The sequence below is a fragment of the Salmo salar genome, chromosome ssa06 (genome assembly GCF_905237065.1).
Source record: "Salmo salar chromosome ssa06, Ssal_v3.1, whole genome shotgun sequence".
Classification (NCBI taxonomy): domain Eukaryota; kingdom Metazoa; phylum Chordata; class Actinopteri; order Salmoniformes; family Salmonidae; genus Salmo; species Salmo salar.
This window is the reverse complement of record NC_059447.1, coordinates 21,237,618-21,257,107: the sequence shown is the minus strand read 5'-3', so window position 1 is coordinate 21,257,107 and position 19,490 is coordinate 21,237,618. Positions and strand designations below refer to the sequence as shown.

The following is a 19,490-nucleotide window of genomic DNA, read 5'->3' as shown; positions in this document are numbered from 1 at the left end:
ACTCTGAACTCAAATATGTCCAAAACAAGACCAATGCGTTCTATCGGTTTGTTTTGGACCTAAGCTTGGCGCCAGCCTTCCCGCCTTTGGGATCTCGTCATTATATACTGGTCTCTGGTGTGTTCTAATTTAATGAACTTCCAGTCCACAAGGTGGCATAAAACATCAAATTACCAAAAAAAACGTCCAGAAAGTCGTCAGTGTGCGCCAATCTAGTTGAGGGTGGTGAGCGGAAGAGGATGAGTTGTTACAGTAAGTTGTATTAATGAAACTACTAATGATAAGCGTTACGATTATCAAATGGAGGTATTTCCCTCGACTAGATCAGGTAGTTAGTTAGCTATCTATCTAAAGTAGTAAAGAGTTCGACTAAAACAATGGAAATGCCATGAAAACGCTACGCATGTGCCACGTGGGGGTGATCATTTTAGCTAGATCCAGAATCGCCTCGTTGCCGCCAATCCAAATTGGCCTACATTAAGGCTGTTTTGTGTATTTGACACTCATGTTGGGGTAAAAATTGGAGTAACACTTGTATGAATGTCAATCGCAATGCTTGTTTATGTCATCGTCACCAAACAAACTATTTCTATATGACTAACGTTAGCTATGTTACCAGTTTCTAAGAACTGGAGTTAGCATTTAGCCGAATGTCTAACCCAGAGAAGGAGAACTAAATATTATGCCGCGAAAACAGTCAAGTATATCCAACCCGGATTGTGGTCCTGTTGGAACACACAAATTATGACGGATTTGACCGAGATCCACGTTGTTGGATAAGATTTTGAATTGGGGCCAATGAATGTGTCCTTTGTTCTATCCCACACGTTTTGCGTTCCATTGGTCTTTTTACTGCATGTAGCTAGCTCGTTCGTTAGCTATTTTGTATTGTACTGTACCGTGACATGAAGTTCTGTCTCAAAATTGGTAAATAGTTGTCAGTAAAACAATTGCATTATGAAGTAATTTAGCGGTTTGAATAGCTATTTTTATTATCCTTGGATGTATTTATATTTTTGCTCTTTTGAACTTAAAAAACCTCCTGTGTTTTGCGCTGGGGAAACATGTCATGTTTATTACCTCGTGAAAGTGTCTAATAAATACCCTTGAACCTTGTCACGCATTCAATCTTCATAAGAAGAGCCTTTTATAAGCCTACATATAATACGTCGTCCACCCAAACATGTTATGAATTGGTACAGTAACAGTAGATAAACAGTAGATGTCTCTCTCTCCCCACAGATGTCTGCAGCCAGTTGTCTGGGCACCCCACCACCAGAGGCCCACCATGGGCCAGTGCTGGCAGCCCTGGTCTTGTTTGAAAATGAATACGGCTCCTTAACTGGGCCAGCCACCAAATTAGAGCCCTTGCACAGAGTAACATCTTGAGTATGACTCTGACATCAGCACTTGTTCCTATCTCTTTCTGTCCCTTGCCTGGACGGCACACACAGACATGGTCAGTGCTCCTGCTGTCTTTTCTATATTTCTAACCTGAAGGGCACCTTGGGGTCTACTAACTTTGGTCAGGGGCTCTGTTTGTGTGTTTGTTTGTGTGTATGGTTTGATTTTAAGTTTATCTGGTGTGTTTTGTTGGATATTAAGACAACTTGTTGAACACATTGCGTGCTCCCTGTTCTTTCTCAGTATGCCATGTGCAAGAGGGCAATGGCGTTGTGCTTTTTGCACATGGTCTCAACGTCGGTAATATCCTCATTTCTTTGGACTTTAGCTGTTGTTTCTCGGCTACCTCAGAATCATCTGCTGTCACGATGACTTTTTAGAGCGGTTTTCTTTATTTGAGTTTCTCCAAGTATTATTTTGTAATGAATGCTCTATAGGAAATCTTTCTCATTAGTTGTACTACTAACTTGGTTTGAATAATGAAGGATTTGTTTCATGTGGAAAGAAATTAATCTATTGACCTCGATGCAACACCTTTTTCCCAGGTTTTCTTATGTTCTGTCTTTCAAATCTCTGGCGTGCATAGAAATGTACAACGCTTGCATTATTGGTCCATTTGCAAGAATATTCTTAAGTTTTTAGCTGTCACAGAAATGCAGTAGTCTGTTAAGTCAGCTTATGAAGGCATATTTCTAGTGTGGATATGTTGATCCCTGTAAAATGAATTTTCCACTGTTACTCTACATGTGTTCTGATGGCTAATGAATCTTGATCGTCACTAAATTTCCCAAGACCGTCTCTTTGCCTGTATTAGTCAGTGTATCGGCTGTTCAGCACACGGACACTTGTCTTGAGCAACCGTTACTTAAGCTCCGAGGCCGACAGGGCACACAACATGGCCATTCATTCTCAGAATGCAGCTGTTAGGCCTCTTCCTGACACCTGTTCTTGGCACCGAGCTAAACTGGACAAGACGTCTATCATAAACATGTAGGATGTGTGGGTTACTGACGGTACGCATGGGGAGGAGGTGATTTTTGGGGATTATTCAGAGCTATAACCTGAAATTAAAAAAAATTAGACAGACATCAAAATGAACTTTATCAAGGGTAAAGCACAGCAATAACTTGGGGTTTTAGAGCCCTTGAAGCATTATCAGAAGTTTATTGACGTGTACATCTGTTTCGCTCCCTCCCAGTCTCACCGTAAATTCCACGCGCCCCGCCATGGGCACATGGGCTTCCTGCCCTGCAAGCGCAGCAAGAAGCACCGGGGGAAGCCCCGCAGCTGGCCCCAGGACGACCCCAGCCAGCCCGTCCACCTCACCGCATTCATGGGCTACAAGGCCGGCATGACCCACATCCTGCGTGAGGTGCACCGCACTGGCCTGAGTATGTACAGTCTGCCTTACCACGTGTCATGGTGGGATGATGTAAGATTTGGCTAGAGCAATGTATATGTGAATCAGGAGTAAGAGCCATGAGAGAATTAGACCTGGTCCCAGATCTGTTTGTGCGTCTTGACAAGGATCTCTGCAGACGCTGTATGTTTTAATTTCTGAATAATGGTGATGGAATCAAACCGCTGATGCCAGAGAGCCCAGCTCTGTTTTCAATCCTAGTCTTCTTCCTCTGTTCTGCTCTGACATTGATATGACACTTTGTCGTTCCTCCTGTAGGCTACACACAGGCCATTTGTCTTTATCGTTTTTGTGGGAACTGACCCATCTCTCCTCTCCCTCCCAACAGAGCAAGCCAAACGTGAGTCTGTGGAGGCTGTCACTATCATCGAGACTCCGCCTGTGATGGTGGTGGGGGTTGTTGGGTACATCGACACAGTCCGTGGCCTGAGGTCCTTCAAGACCATCTTCGCCGAGCACCTCAGTGACGAGTGCAAGCGCAGATTCTACAAAAGCTGGTGGGTGACAATGAGCGTGTGTGTGTGTGTGTCACATTGAAGTATGGAGACGTGACTGACCTCTGTGCAGATGATGTTTGATGTTTTAATTTCTGAATAATAGTGTTGAAATCAAACCGCTGATGCCAGAGAAGGGGAGGAGGAAGTAACATGTGATCAAGAGATTATTTTTCAATCTCTACCCTGTATGTAAACTCTTCCAGGTACAAGAGCAAGAAGAAGGCGTTCACCAAGTATGCCAAGAAGTGGACAGACGAGAGTGGCAAGAAGCAGCTGGAGAAGGACTTTAATAACATGAAGAAATACTGCACATCCATCCGGGTTCTCATCCACACTCAGGTACATACAACCCTCTTATCAATCATGTGATCCAACGGAAATCCTCCACTCCTATCCTCTGAGTTTCTATTGGCTTGTGCTGATTGAGTGACAGCTGGTGGTATCCCTGGGGTTCACCCGTCTCCACCCCAAGGACCTCCCTTCGGAACGGGCACGGCTGTCTGAGTTACAGCCTACCCAGCTCCTACCAATCACATGGCAACTGAAAGGGGTGGGGGGAAACTTCTCTAATCTCAAGGCCCCCGTTGCGAACAAATGTCTTCTCGCTCTCTCTCGCACGCACACATGCAGAGGAGTACTAGAGTATGGAGTTTCAAATGACAGTTTAAAAATACTCCTGTGAGGAGCAGAACCTCGACTGTACTTCCCTTGAGGGAAGTTTGTGTTGGCAACAAACATTACTCAATGTTACTGAATGTATTCAGGGTATTGTGGTGTCTGTTTGTCGAAGCAGTGGGGCTGTATGATTACTGTAAGATGTGGGGATAGAGCAATGTGTATGTGAATCATGTCTCCAGTCAGAGAATTGGCCTGGTTCCAGATCTGTTCTAGCGGTCTTGATAATTCCTATGGTCAGTGTCACATTTGGCAGATGTTTTTTTCTCTTTCTGCAGATGATGTATGATGTTTTAATTTCTGAATAATAGTGAAGGAATCAAACCACTGATGCCAGAGAGAGAAACATGACCATAGGAGTCAAGGCCGCACAAATAGACAAGGCTATCGGACACCTGACGGACGAGTCACAGGGCTGTAGGGTGAAGTTGCCTCTGACACCCCTGGTGTAAACATACGGCCCGCGGGTGAAAATAAAAATACATATATATACACGTGTCTGTAGGAAAACAAACTTTATATGCTTTAAAATGACTAAAACCAAATCTAAACTGTAGAAATAATGGACCTACATTCATACAGTTCCTTGAAATTGTCTAGCTCATTAATAATCTCCCACTGGACAGAGTGAGCTTTGGGGGGTGGATAGGGGATGCATTTTTGCAAATTGGTGGCAAGTAAATATTTTTCGAAATTCAATGCGGCCTTCCGGATCTTGTTGTAGACCGAATGCGGCTCCCGGGGAAAAGTGAGTTTGACAACCCTGCCCTAGACGCTGATCTGGAGATTTCCCCCAATAATGGGTAGGATTGGGGAAAGGGAAGACAATCCTAGATCAGAGACTGAATCATAGAATAAATCATATTTAGTCAGTGTGGAAGTGAAGGGAGCGGAGGCACTAAAGGTGTGTGTGAGAATCTTGCTGGCTTCTGTACCTTTTTATAATTGTCTCTCTCTAGATTCGCCTGCTGCCCCTCAAAGCTAAGAAGGCCCACATCATGGAGGTGCAGCTGAACGGCGGCACCATCTCTGAGAAGGTGGATTGGGTCAAGGAGAAGCTGGAGCAGCCCGTCCCTGTGTCCTCAGTCTTCTACCAGGACGAGATGATAGACGTCATCGGGGTCACCAAAGGTCACGGGATGAAAGGTTAGAGGTTTTGAGGTACTTGGTCGTCGAGGTAAAAGGGTCACCGTAGAAGATATTCCTAGGTACAGATCTCCCACTCATCCATTTGTTCTGTCTTGCTACCAAACGTGACAATGTCCTCTTTGCAGATGATGTATTATGTTTTAATTTCTGAATAATAGTGAAGGAATCAAACCACTGATGCCAGAGAGAGATTTTTGTTGTTGAGAATGACCATATGAGTTGTCACTCAGCCCGGGGATGAGTGGGAGAAATCTATATGGACATTAATAACATGGCAGTACCATTGGTTATAAAATCTCCATAGTTGAGACATGTCTCTAGGTCTAACAGAATGTCTCGAAGACCCAGACTTTTTCTACTTGCTGATAATAATCTAATTAGTAAAAGATGTCAATGTCTGCTGACTGACGGTGTATTACTATTCAGATATTATATTATATTGGCTGGTCCTGTGGCATAACTCATTTCCTACTGATTTTCCTATTGGTTGTCAGGTGTGACCAGTCGTTGGGGAGTGAAGAAACTGCCCAGGAAGACTCACAAGGGCCTGCGTAAGGTGGCCTGTATCGGAGCCTGGCACCCTTCCCGTGTGGGCTACACCATCGCCCGTGCCGGCCAGAAGGGCTACCACCACCGCACAGAGCTCAACAAGAAGGTCCGCAGCACCAGGGCTCTAGTTGAGATGGGCATATGAAATTCAGCATTTGACCAGGTGTTCCTTGAAAAATTGGTGTTTTGACCTCAAAGGGACTGACTACCTTGTAAAATTAGTTTTCTTCATACATTATACTTGGTTAATGAACGATCTGTGTGAATGTTTGAGTTGTGTATTGAACTGGAACTAGTTTGTGTTCTGTTGACTGTAATTATGTGGAGGTTCATACTGCTTAGACTGAGGGTGGTTCACCACCATCATGCTGTTTCAGTGTTTTATTCTTGTCTACAGATCTACCGTATTGGCAAAGGGATCCATGTCCAGGATGGCAAAGTGATCAAGAACAACGCTTCCACTAACTACGACACCACCCAGAAGACTATCACCCCCATGGTAATATAATATCATCACTATAACGTCCTAATAATGTTATTGACCTGGTTCTGAGCCTGGGAATGATGTGATATAACAAGGCAACCATTCTAATTCTTACTATTGGTTCAAACTTCTTTGGGATCGGTGTCCCGTCCACAGGACGGTTGAGTTAACGTAGGCTAATGCGATTAGCATGAGGTTGTAAGTAACAACATTTCCCAGGACATAGACATCTTATATGGGCAGAAAGCTTAAATTCTTGTTAATCTAACTGCACTGTCCAATTTACAGTAGATATTACAGTGAAATAATACCATGCTGTTTGAGGATAGTGCACAGTTTTGAACTTAAGTTATTAATAAACAAATTAGGCACATTTGGGCAGTCTGACACAACATTTTGAACATAAATGCAATGGTTCATTGGATAAGTCTAACAAATTGCAAATACACTGCTGCCATCTACTGGCAAATCTAACTTTCACGTCGGCTGGAATAATACATTACGGCCTTTCTCTTGCATTTCAAATGTTAGATTTTTTTTGCATGATCTTTTACCAGATCTGCTGTGTTATATTCTCCTACATTCCTTTCACATTTTCACAAACTTCAAAGTGTTTCCTTTCAAATGGTATCAAGACTATACATATCCTTGCTTCAGGTCCTGAGCTACAGGCAGTTAGATTTGAATGTCATTTTAGGAGAAAATTGGGGGGGAAAGGGGCGGATCCTTAGGTTTTAATGACGTGATGCATCCTCTGCTTTTGATCACCAGCTTTGTCTGATGTCACATTGTAAAGCCAAACGTAGAGGCCTGACATGCAAGATGGGTATATGGCTGACATGGCCAGTATATGCACTATAATGGAGTATGTATTGCAGGTTGTGGCCATTAATGTGGTGTACTATTCGTTTAATCTGTAATTATTCATCCATCCTGTTGTCTGTCTGTAGGGAGGGTTCCCCCACTATGGTGACGTGAAAAATGACTTCTTGATGCTGAAGGGCTGTGTGATCGGCTGCAGGAAACGTGTCCTCACCCTGAGAAAGGTACAGTGCCCATGTGTTAGTGACAACTACCTCTGTGCAGATGATGTATGATGTTTTAATTTCTGAATAATAGTGAAGGAATCAAACCACTGATGCCGGAGAGAGAAACATGACCATAGGAGTTGGGGATGCTAAAGCATGGGATATATTTGACTGTGTGTTGAACTCTAACCGTGTGTGGTCATGTGCTTCTCTCTCACAGTCCATGCTGGTGCACACATCACGCAAGTCCAAGGAGACCATCGACCTGAAGTTCATCGACACCACCTCCAAGTTTGGCTACGGCCACTTCCAGACCCCCCAGGAGAAGAGGGCCTTCATGGTGGGTACCGGCTGGGTTTGGGCCTGGGTGTAAGGCCCCGCTGTCTGTGGATGGGTGTGGGAGTGAGCTGAATCATTGTAGAGGGGAGTGGGACTGACGGACAGTGTTAGTGATGGAGGAGCGGGACTGACGGACAGTGTTGGTGAGGGAGGGAGGAGCGGGACTGACGGACAGTGTTGGTGAGGGAGGGAGGAGCGGGACTGACGGACAGTGTTAGTGAGGGAGGGAGGGAGGAGCGGGACTGACGGACAGTGTTAGTGAGTGAGTGAGGGAGGGAGGAGCGGGACTGACGGACAGTGTTAGTGAGGGAGGGAGGGAGGAGCGTGACTGACGGACAGTGTTAGTGAGTGAGGGAGGAGGGAGGGAGGAGCGGGACTGACGGACAGTGTTAGTGAGTAAGGGAGGGAGGGAGGAGCGGGATTGACGGACAGTGTTAGTGATGGAGGAGCGGGACTGACGGACAGTGTTGGTGATGGAGGGGCGGGACTGACGGACAGTGTTAGTGAGGGAGGGAGGAGCGGGACTGACGGACAGTGTTAGTGAGGGAGGGAGGGAGGAGCGGGACTGACGGACAGTGTTAGTGAGGGAGGGAGGAGCGGGACTGACGGACAGTGTTAGTGAGGGAGGGAGGGAGGAGCGGGACTGACGGACAGTGTTAGTGAGGGAGGGAGGGAGGAGCGGGACTGACGGACAGTGTTAGTGATGGAGGCACTGAAGCGTTTGTTAAGGCGGACACCCTGTATCGAAAGTGACTATGACATGACTGTTGTCTCAGTCATTGATAGTACAGGAATAGTGATGAAAGGTTTTCCCGTGTTTGTTGGAATACCTGTTCCTGTCAAACCCTGTATCTTTCGAACATCTTCCACGTCTACAACAATCAATACTTTTAACGTGTAAAAAAAATGTTTTCTTTTGCTTAAACCCATGGTTTGATCTAATGCTATGACAATTGTGAAATTGGATGTGTTTTAGCTGGATTCTGGATAGTGCTCAGGAAAAAAAGGTTAAGTGAATTGAGATGTGGAATTAAAGGGATGTGGACTGGAGCATGATGGGGAATGAGGTGGAGTGGTGCTCTCCCTTCTGCGTTCCAACTGGCACCCATAGGGCTCTGGTCAAAGGTAGTGCACTATATAGGGTGCCATTTGGGACGTTACCCTCTATCTCAGCTGACATGACCCATGTCTGGGTGAACCTGTTGCTTTAATACTGAACTTCTGTTGACCCTGCTGTGACTTTTGACCTACAGGGCCCACTGAAGAAGGACGTGCTGAAGAAACTGCCCGCCGAACCATTGCCAGAGGAGGCTTAGAATTGATGGTGGTCCACCGTTAAAACTAGCTCAACAGAGAAACAAATTCTTATATTAAGTCTTCTAATAAAACAGTCTTATTTATCCAGGCGGTGTTTGGCTATTCTTTTCAAATAAGCTTCCACTTAGTTTAGACTAGGGCTGTGTTCCAAATGGCACCCTATTCCCCATATAGTCTACTACTTTTGTTCAGGGTCCAAATAACACCCTATTTCCTGTATAAATATAGAATGGGCTGCCATTTGGATAAGTGACTAATGGTGGCACAGTGATTTACTGACTAATGGTGCCCCCCCCCAAAAAGGATGGCTAAACAGAGTACTTGTGGCTTCCCTCCACAATACCGCTGGTGGCACACGGTTAAAAGCGGAAGTCAAATTTCGGTTGGACCTTGTGTGCAACTGACCAATAAAGATGCACTAGATATCTTAATCATGTATTGTATTTTTATAAAGTTTTATTTTTCCCACTAGTCCATCACAATATCTTGATAGCCTGTCCATTTATACATGCTTTAGTATCGGTTAGTTGATCAATGAAGAGGGGGTACGCTGTCCAAAAATCCACTCAGAAAGCCATTTGATGACAAACGTTTTAGAGAACCAATAATCTCCTAGGAATCTTCTCTGGGCTACAATCACTTTTAAAATAGGAATTGTTCAAGGAGTCCATTTTGTCAGGCCAATAATACACCAATGTTCTGGCCTGCCCACTAGACAACATGAGTACAACGCTCACCTTCAAGAGTTGAGGACAATCTGATTCAGTAGATCACAGCATAGTCATCGTACAGTGACAGTTCCTACCAGTAATGCCCATATTCACTTTCCTTCAACTGAACATATCTACCTATTGCTGTTTTATTCAAAATGGCACCCTATTCCTTATGTAGTGCATTACCATAGCAGGGCCCTGGTCAAAAGCAGTGCACTATATAGCACAGGAGGTTGGTGGCACCTTAATTGCGGAGAATGGGCTCGTGTTAACGACTGGAGCGGAATAGGTGGAATGGTATCAAACATGGTTGCAACCTCCTGTGATATATGGTGCCAACTGGGACTCACTCTTCATTACGTAGGTTAGCGTATTTTGTTCTGGAGGCAGCTATGCAGAGTGGTCACTTGCTGGCACTGCCACAAAGTCATAAAATCTGATTTGAAAACCTATCCTTAACCATAAACTTTTAAATTAAGACCAAAAAGCACATTTTTGTGTATGAATTTTTACAATATAGTCAATTTTGAATTTTTGCTGTTCCATCTAGTGTCAATTGTTCAGTTCTGCCTCACGGACAAGACTTATCCCAATAAACGTCAGCCTGGTTGATTACAGGACTATCGCAGGTCATTTCCCTATTGCAGAGTGCTGTCTAAGTTCAGTCTTCTAGATCAGTAGGGCCGGGCGCTATAGCGGGTTCTATACGGTTATACCAGTCCCTCTTGCTGCTCAGAGCATAGCCATGCCACTATCTCCTGCATGCCACTATCTCCTGCATGCCACTCTCCAGTCGTTATGCCACGTTGTACGTGCCAGCCACAGGCTTCGCTATGACCATCCATCACAAGCTAGGACTGAACCAAGCTCTATCTGCTCAGAATCCACTGTGGATCCATGCCCACTGGTTTTCCATTTTTCTTCTCCATCCACTGCCACAGTGAGGCGCTATTCAGACACATAGTACTGGGAGTCGTTGGAAGAGCGGCGTGAGGAGTGGGCTGGGGAATGCTGGGCTGCTGGAGGGTTGTCCAGCACGGAGGACATGAGAGGAAGATAGAGGTCGTCCATGTTGGGCATCACAAACTCCTTCTGCAGTGGACGCAAGAACAACAAGCAATGCTAAACAAATATACATAGATGACAATACAGGAGATGAAGTCCTAGCAATTTGCAGGATCAACATATGGTGCACCTTAACACTGGTATGGTACCAGATGGCTGGGATTGGATTTATAGTATTATACATCATTTGTGACTACTGTATTAGTCAAGATATGTATAGATATGAAAATAGCTGATGCAAACACTTCTGCCCCTTACCTAGGAGTACAATAAGTCCAGACAGGAATCAAACAACCATTCTGTTGCTACAGTATCATCATGCTTGGACCTACGCTAACCTTGATCACAGCACTGTATCATGAAGTCAGTCTCGTGCATGATGTCATGTTGAGGCACCACCTCACAGGTGGAGGACAGACTGACCTGAAACTCTCGACTCAGCTTCTTCTCGATCCACTCTGTGACGTGTGTGAAGGTGACCTCCCTCTCCCCTAGCATGGGACGCACACGCAGGTCCAGCCTGGGAGGCACGCGGAAACTGTACCTGTGGGGGGAGACAGAAAGAGAGAGGGAGAGTCAGGGAGAGAGAAAAGGAAGTTGGGGAGACAAAAATAAAGACAGAAAGAAAGACCTGTTTGAGACTTAAACAAAAACAAGAGCCAATGTACCTTTCAGTTCAGTATATCTATAGAAGAATATAAAACCACAGAACTAGAATGATTCTATTCATATGGTTAAAGCTAGCAGGTTTGCAGTACCATATCCTGTCAGTAGGGGGAGGTGGAATGTTGACAGCCAGAGACCCTGAGAGTTCTAGAACTTCCACAGTGAGCATCAGTGGCATGTTGGAGACCTCAGCGATCTTCTTCTTGATGTACTCGTTCTCCGTGGCCTTCTGGAAGTACTTGGATGAGGCGATCTTGTCCACGAACCTCAGGAACCGTCTGCCGGTGCTCCCACCACTCCCACTGAGAGGAGTCATGAAATGCAGCTCAATAAAAACACTCTTTCAAAAACACAAACTTAAAAAAACACTCAACCGTGGAACTCACTTTAAAGTGAGACCAACAGTCTCATCAGTGAACAAAACAGTACAAGGGTTCACAACTTGTCATTAAAGAATGTTAAAAATAAAAGTTATGATGTGTGTCCCAAATGGCGCGTTATTCCTTCTATAGTGCACTACTTCTGACCAGGCCCATAGGGAATAGGGTGCCGTTTGGGACACTATCAATTTACCCATCAGTCGCTGGTGGTGGTGGCGTGCCTGTGCTTTTATCTCCCAGAGTTCCCTGGGGTTCAGTGGGCGGCACCTCCTCCTCATCAGACGAGCCGGCACTGGAGGACTCCTCATCACTGTCAGCTAATACACACAGCCTGGGCTTGGAGCTGAGACACATACAAAATACTTTAAATACTGCATTTGGATCCAAATGATTGTGAGTCATCATGAGTCATGGTACAACTTCTATCTTCGTTATAATCAGGGTTACAAAACTGTCTTCTTTATACAGACAACAAACACATACACACACACAGTACACAGTACACACACACACAGCATGAGCCAAAACAGTGTATCTGAGATGCAGGCTGATCTGTGGTGTACGAGGACATGGGGATCAGGTCTTACCCTACTTGGCTGGTCTCTGAGATGTCTCTGTCAGCCTCCACCCCAATGGACTTCTCCTTGCCCAGTTTACACAGGTTCAACTTCGTCTCCAGGGTCATCTGTAGGCAGCCTGTATATACCACCTCCATCTCCAACCACAGGCCTGGGGGGAGGGGTAGAGAGAGAGAAGTCTTTATGTAGGTGATACAGAAGCCAGCGAGAGATTTGCGCATGCAGTCAGGCACACACACACACACACACACACACACACACACACACACACACACACACACACACACACACACACACACACACACACACACACACACACACACACACACACACACACACACACACACACACACACACACACACACATACATTTTGATCGAATCAGCATTTCCTATTCGAAACAACCATTATTGTTGTCATGTTATCATAAAGGGAAAGGGAGGGGGCAGATGTAGTATTGTCATTCTGTGTCATATGGCAAATTGAGACTAATGACAATAGTAGCCTGATGGGAAGTAGCATTAGCTTGTTATTGTGTGTGTAGGTAGATCAATGTTAAGTGGATTGCTAATCCTGCGGAGGAAGACAATAGGAAGGAGCTTTAGGATAAGTGGCACCCTATTCCCTTTATAGTGACAGACCTGGTCAAAAGTAGTGAACTCTAAAGGGAATAGGGTGTGATTTGGTACTCGGTTTTAGAGTAGGACACAAATGGGATCAAGTCAGCACTGGGTCTGGTCTGAGAAAGTAATGTGTGTGTGTGCGCTGGATGTCAATCTGAGCAGGGGAAAGATACAGATGCACACACACCTCTGTGGTCCAGTGAGGGTTTGGAGATGCTGAGCGCCTGAGGTATGCAGGTACCCATGTCCAGATCAGCCAACTTCAGTTCATTCACAAAGTACGGCAACTGTAGGAGAACATACAATAATGGTGTTCAGAAAATGGATGACGTGTGTGTGTGTGTGTGTGTGTGTGTGTGTGTGTGTGTGTGTGTGTGTGTGTGTGTGTGTGTGTGTGTGTGTGTGTGTGTGTGTGTGTGTGTGTGTGTGTGTGTGTGTGTGTGTGTGTGTGTGTGTGCGCATGCATGCATGCATGTGTGAGCGTGCAAGTGTATATGCATGTGTGAGTGTGTGTGATCGGGAGAAAAGTGAGTGATGGGGAGCTGCAGCACGACAGCCCATGATAGAGGGAGAAGACAAGGCATTAACCCTCCTCTCCTCCTCTCCTCTCCTCCCCCTTTCCACTGTCCAATGTTGATGGCCTGCTGCCCGCATCTGACCTCGTGCTCAACAGTATGACTGATGTATAAGTAACAAGCACAGAGCAGTACCCCAGTGCCCTAGTACCTTAGAACCCCAGTGCCCCAGTACCTTAGTACCCTAGTGCCCTAGTACCTTAGAACCCTAGTGCCCCAGTACCTTAGAACCCTAGTGCCCCAGTACCTTAGAACCCCAGTGCCCCAGTACCTTAGTACCCTAGTGCCCTAGTACCTTAGAACCCTAGTGCCCCAGTACCTTAGAACCCTAGTGCCCCAGTACCTTAGTACCCTAGTGCCCTAGTACCTTAGAACCCCAGTGCCCCAGTACCTTTGAACCCTAGTGACCCGGTACCTTAGAACCCTAGTGACCCGGTACCTTAGAACCCTAGTGCCCCAGTACCTTAGTACCCTAGTGCCCTAGTACCTTAGAACCCTAGTGCCCCAGTACCCAGTGCCCCAGTGCCCCAGTACCACAGTACCCCAGTGCCCCAATGCCCCAGTACCCCAGTGCCCCAGTGCCCCAGTACCCCAGTGAGAGTGAGAGGATCATGCACTGAAGTTGGATTCTATAGGACTTACCATGTAGTGCAGAGATATGGAGGATTATTGATATTATTTTCTTTACATACAGACATTTCCTCCATCTGTCCATTCATCCATCCACCCACCCACCTACCCACTGACCCACGAACCCATCCATCCACCAACACCCCCACCCACCCACCTACTCATCAATTCATACACCCACCAAGCCCCATCCCCTTCCCCAACTCCCAGACTCACCCTGATCTTACTCAGCTTCTTCTGGATCTTGTGGGCCACCAGGTCCACCCAGTACTTCTCCCGGAGGAAGTCCCAGAAGATCCTCCCCACCAGGGCATTGACCCAGGCCGGTTGGCCCTCTGCTGGGCAGCCCCCCTCTGCTGATGCCTCCTCACTGGGGAACTGGATAGAGGAGAGAACAGAACAGAGCTGGATTACAATTTTTTCTTGCAGTAGGAGTGTTGATCTAGGATCAGGCCCCATCTCACTACTACCTACTCTACAAAAGATGCTCACCACACAGGACATCAGAACAGAACACACAGCCAAGCCAGGGTCATATTCCTTAGCGCAGACCGTAGCAAACAAGCCACAACAAATCGGTCAAATTCAGGTAGGTCCCTCCCCTGTTTTGGTTGTTTGCTTCCGCTGGGTGCCCAATGAATACGACACAGCCAGGTACACTGCTCCTATTAATATCCCAGCCAGGTGATATCTGATCCATTTGGTCCACTCAGCATGTATACAGCATCTAGCTGAGTCAGTCAGTATCTATCCTCCTCTCTCCAAGGCCAAAGACTGACTGGACTGTAACTGTGGCTGTATTGATGTACTCTAATCAGTGTGAGTTATGTTAAGGATTCGAACCATGGTTAAGGGTTCAGAGGTTAAGAACCCAAAATGGTGATCTGATGCGCAGATACTGTATGTAGTGTAGTACTTCTGACCAGAGCTGTATGGGGAAGAATAAACGTCTTCGTATTGAAACACCATTGAACCACCAGGTTAATAGTCCAGTCTTGTAGCGTACCTTCTTCCTGGCTGTGGGGCTTCCCTGGTCGCTGTGGCAGGGGCTGGGACTGCTACCCTCTAAGCCAATGAGGCGGCTCATGTAGGAGCCGTAGTCCACCAGGTCACGCAGGCCAATCAGAGGGGGAAGATTCTCCGTACTGTCCATACTGGAGCTCCCACTGCATAACACCTCTGGGGAAGAGAGAGATGGAGAGTTGGAGAGAGAGAAAGAAAGACAGAGAAAAGGAAGGAAGTGGGGAGAGATGGAGGAGGATAGAGTGAGGGAGAAAGTAAAGAAAACAGGCGGACAGGTCAAGTGGCAGAGGGGGTAAGGAACAGGGGAGGAAGGTGGTTAAAATAGCATTACACTCAATTCAATACTAATTATATATTCCCTATGTAGTGCACTACTTTTGACCAGGGCCCACAGGGAACAGGGTGCCATTTGGATGTAACCTACCATGTCAGTAGGGGGCAGTACGGTTTCTTACCAGACTTGGGCACGTCTCTGATTGGGCTGCTCTTGAACTCTGACCTCGAGGCTAACAGGAAGTGCTGGAACCAATCCTCCTTCTCTCTTCCTGTACGACCAAAGAGGTAGAGAGTGTCGGGGAGGCCCTGTGTCTGTGTGTCTGGGAGTGTCGGCTTGTCTGTCCTCTCCTCCTCCTCTTGCCCCTCTTCCACTCTCTCCTCCTCCTCTCTCCCCACCTCTCCCTCGGCTAGTATAATACAGATAGGGTACTTCTTATTCCAAACTCTCTTCCGTGCCAAGGCAGCAGGCAACAGGGAGACCTGGTTTGAAATAAACAAGAAATAATGAACAACTTACCGTAACAAAGCTTTTATAAAGCCTAGATGCTTCAGAAATCCTTAAGCAAATGTCATGCTATATGGACACACTGGCCTTGCAGTTGGCCAGCTGGTAGCAGCGCGAACGCAGGAACACGGCTTCATGGGGCAGTTCGTCGAAGGCTGCCCGTCGGGGGATGTTGGTGCGGGGGTAGGCCAGGCGTAGGCGGCTGCCCTCCAGGGTGGCATACACAGAGTGGGTGAGCGACGGGTGGTATGTCTCCGGGTCGTACACGGGCATCTCGTTCATCCAGCCCTAGAATGCATGGAGGATGTATAGTACAGGTTTGGGTTGTGTCTGGAATGGCACACTATTCCCTATATAGTGCACTCCTTTTGACCAGGGCCCATAGGGGCTTACCGTGAACAACAGCATTTCACCCAACACTTTCCCTAAGAGGAAAAATGGGGTTTCCGTGCTCCAACAGCAGGAGAAGAGGTGGACACCATAAGAGGTAGAGGCGCGACACTCTTTATTTTATCAAATACTTGTAAATAAGGTATTTCTGTTTTTTCGATTTAATACATTTGTAAACATTTATAAAAAAAATGTTTTCTCTTTGTCATTATGGAGTATTGTGTGTAGATTGATGAGGACATTGTTTTATTTAATCCATTTTAGAATAAGGCGGTAACTTAACAAAAATTGTAAAAAGTCAAGGGGTCTGAATACTTTTCCGAATGCACTGTATCTATCACAGGAGACTGGCTCTATACATGTCTCATCTATCACAAGAGACTGGCTTTATACATGTCTCATCTACCACAGGAGACTGGCTCTATACATGTCTCATCTATCATAGGAGACTGGCTCTATACATGTCTCATCTATCACAGGAGACTGGCTCTATACATGTCTCATCTATCACAGGAGACTGGCTCTATACATGTCTCATCTATCACAGGAGACTGGCTCTATACATGTCTCATCTACCACAGGAGACTGGCTCTATACATGTCTCATCTACCACAGGAGACTGGCTCTATACATGTCTCATCTATCACAGGAGACTGGCTCTATACATGTCTCATCTATCACAGGAGACTGGCTCTATACATGTCTCATCTATCACAGGAGACTGGCTCTATACATGTCTCATCTATCACAGGAGACTGGCTCTATACATGTCTCATCTACCACAGGAGACTGGCTCTATACATGTCTCATCTATCACAGGAGACTGGCTCTATACATGTCTCATGTATCACAGGAGACTGGCTCTATACATGTCTCATCTATCACAAGAGACTGGCTTTATACATGTCTCATCTATCACAGGAGACTGGCTTTATACATGTCTCATCTATCACAGGAGACTGGCTCTATACATGTCTCATCTATCACAGGAGACTGGCTCTATACATGTCTCATCTATCACAAGAGACTGGCTTTATACATGTCTCATCTATCACAGGAGACTGGCTCTATACATGTCTCATCTATCACAGGAGACTGGCTCTATACATGTCTCATCTATCACAGGAGACTGGCTCTATACATGTCTCATCTATCACAGGAGACTGGCTCTATACATGTCTCACCTATCACAGGAGACTGGCTCTATACATGTCTCACCTATCACAGGAGACTGGCTCTATACATGTCTCATCTATCACAGGAGACTGGCTCTATACATGTCTCATCTATCACAGGAGACTGGCTCTATACATGTCTCATCTATCACAGGAGACTGGCTCTATACATGTCTCATCTATCACAGGAGACTGGCTCTATACATGTCTCATCTATCACAGGAGACTGGCTCTATACATGTCTCACCTATCACAGGAGACTGGCTCTATACATGTCTCACCTATCACAGGAGACTGGCTCTATACATGTCTCATCTATCACAGGAGACTGGCTCTATACATGTCTCATCTATCACAGGAGACTGGCTCTATACATGTCTCATCTATCACAGGAGACTGGCTCTATACATGTCTCATCTATCACAGGAGACTGGCTCTAGCGCTCTGGGCTATTGCCTGGTGAGCTTTTTTTGTTTGTTAGTGTTTTTCTCTCACTCTAATAAACTCACCTCACTTGCTTACATTGTGTTCACTTGGGCAGTCACAGCTGTTCATTGATGTTTACTTTTGCTATTGTTGTTTACAGTTGCTTACCATGAATTATCTCGTAAAGGTGATATGTACATTGACATTTTTGTTGTTGTCAGATATTGTGGCAGTTAACTTTCACAGCCAGCAAATCTGTCTTCCTTCCCTGCTGTAATTGTTCTAGTATAACCCTTCCTAGTATTACCTGAATACTCATTGGTTATTGAGCGCCGTGATTTACCTGTAGTCAAATCTGTGGCAGTGAAACCAGAGCTAGGGGCAGCTCTCTATTACCCCTTTACACTACTGAGCCAAGTGGAGCTGTACTGGACTGGCATGGTTACACCTCCATCAAAGTTGCTGCAACCACGCTGGAAAGAACAATATGAAATAAAATATTCAAGCCAGACCAGTACAAGTTGGGTCGGCCCTACAGTGTGAATCAGGTATGTTTCTGTTCCTCTGAGGCAGAACTCAGGCTTAGGGCTTAGGTAATGTAGTCACGCTGTGACATTAATCTGCTTGTCTGGCATGTCTGATTGGTCACCTACTGGACTTGGAAGACACACAGAAATTGATAATAAAAAGATTGTGGGGGCTGTTTTGTTAGACTTCAGTGCAGCCTTTGACATCATCGATCATAGTCTGCTGCTGGAAAAACGTATGTGATATGGCTTTACACCCCCTGCTATATTGTGGATAAAGAGTTACCTGTCTAACAGAACACAGAGGGTGTTCTTTAATGGAAGCCTCTCCAACATAATCCAGGTAGAATCAGGAATTCCCCAAGGCAGCTGCCAAGGCCCTTTACTTGTTTCAATCTTTACTAATGAATTGCCACTGGCTTTGAGGAAAGCCAGAGTGTCTATGTATGCGAATGACTCAACACTATACATGTCAGCTACTACAGCGACTGAAATGACTGCAACACTTAACAAAGAGTTGCAGTTCGTTTCAGAGTGTGTGGTAGGAATAAGTTAGTCCTAAATATTTCTAAAACTAAAAGCATTGTATTTGGGACAAATCATTCACTAAACCCTAAACCTCAACTAAATCTTGTAATAAATCATGTGAAAATTTAGCAAGTTGAGGTGACTAAACTGCTTGGAGTTAGTTACCCTGGATTGTAAACTGTCATGGTCAAAACATATTGATAAAACAGTAGCTAAGATGGGGAGAAGTATGTCCCTGATAAGGCGCTGCTCTACCTTCTTGACAGCACTGTCAACAAGGCAGGTCCTACTGGCCTAGTATTGTCGCACCTGTTCAGTCGTGTGGTCAGGTGCCACAAAAAAGGATTTAGGAAAATTGCAATTAGTTCAGAACAGGGCAGCACGGCTGGAGAGCTAATATTAATAATATGCATGTCAATCTCTCCTGTCTCAAAGTGGAATAGACATTGCCTTCATCACTGCTTGTATTTATGAGAGGTATTGACATGTTGAATGCACCAAGCTGTCTGTTTGAACTACTGGCGCACAGCTCGGACACCCATTCATAC

At 45.7% G+C, this 19,490-nt stretch overlaps 2 protein-coding genes and 1 non-coding gene across 3 annotated transcripts in view; 2 read left to right on the top strand and 1 right to left on the bottom strand.

Annotated features, from left to right (window-relative positions):
• The first annotated feature begins 233 nt into the window (after positions 1 to 233).
• On the top strand, positions 234 to 8,945 carry LOC106606640 (60S ribosomal protein L3). Its single transcript, XM_014202982.2, has 11 exons — positions 234 to 252; positions 1,243 to 1,459; positions 2,603 to 2,795; positions 3,153 to 3,321; positions 3,525 to 3,660; positions 4,956 to 5,142; positions 5,640 to 5,800; positions 6,092 to 6,193; positions 7,129 to 7,224; positions 7,427 to 7,546; positions 8,799 to 8,945. The coding sequence occupies exons 2-11, from the start codon at positions 1,457 to 1,459 to the stop codon at positions 8,859 to 8,861; spliced, it is 1,230 nt and encodes a 409-aa protein (XP_014058457.1). The 5' UTR covers positions 234 to 252; positions 1,243 to 1,456; the 3' UTR covers positions 8,862 to 8,945.
• LOC123743589 (small nucleolar RNA SNORA71) lies at positions 8,282 to 8,407 on the top strand. The gene has a single exon (XR_006770445.1). It is a non-coding gene; the product is annotated as a small nucleolar RNA SNORA71 (small nucleolar RNA).
• A 353-nt stretch (positions 8,946 to 9,298) lies between the features above and the next one.
• Positions 9,299 to 19,490, bottom strand: part of LOC106606641 (testis-expressed protein 2) — a 46,602-nt gene continuing 36,410 nt past the window's right edge. The window contains exons 3-12 of the mRNA XM_045721281.1: positions 15,980 to 16,184; positions 15,571 to 15,903; positions 15,099 to 15,271; positions 14,309 to 14,470; positions 13,075 to 13,174; positions 12,274 to 12,415; positions 11,880 to 12,029; positions 11,399 to 11,608; positions 11,064 to 11,184; positions 9,299 to 10,667 (exon numbers count right to left, since the gene is read on the bottom strand). Of these exons, the coding sequence (XP_045577237.1) occupies positions 10,524 to 10,667; positions 11,064 to 11,184; positions 11,399 to 11,608; positions 11,880 to 12,029; positions 12,274 to 12,415; positions 13,075 to 13,174; positions 14,309 to 14,470; positions 15,099 to 15,271; positions 15,571 to 15,903; positions 15,980 to 16,184 (1,740 nt within the window). The 3' untranslated portion in view covers positions 9,299 to 10,523. The remainder of the gene's footprint in view (positions 10,668 to 11,063; positions 11,185 to 11,398; positions 11,609 to 11,879; positions 12,030 to 12,273; positions 12,416 to 13,074; positions 13,175 to 14,308; positions 14,471 to 15,098; positions 15,272 to 15,570; positions 15,904 to 15,979; positions 16,185 to 19,490) is intronic.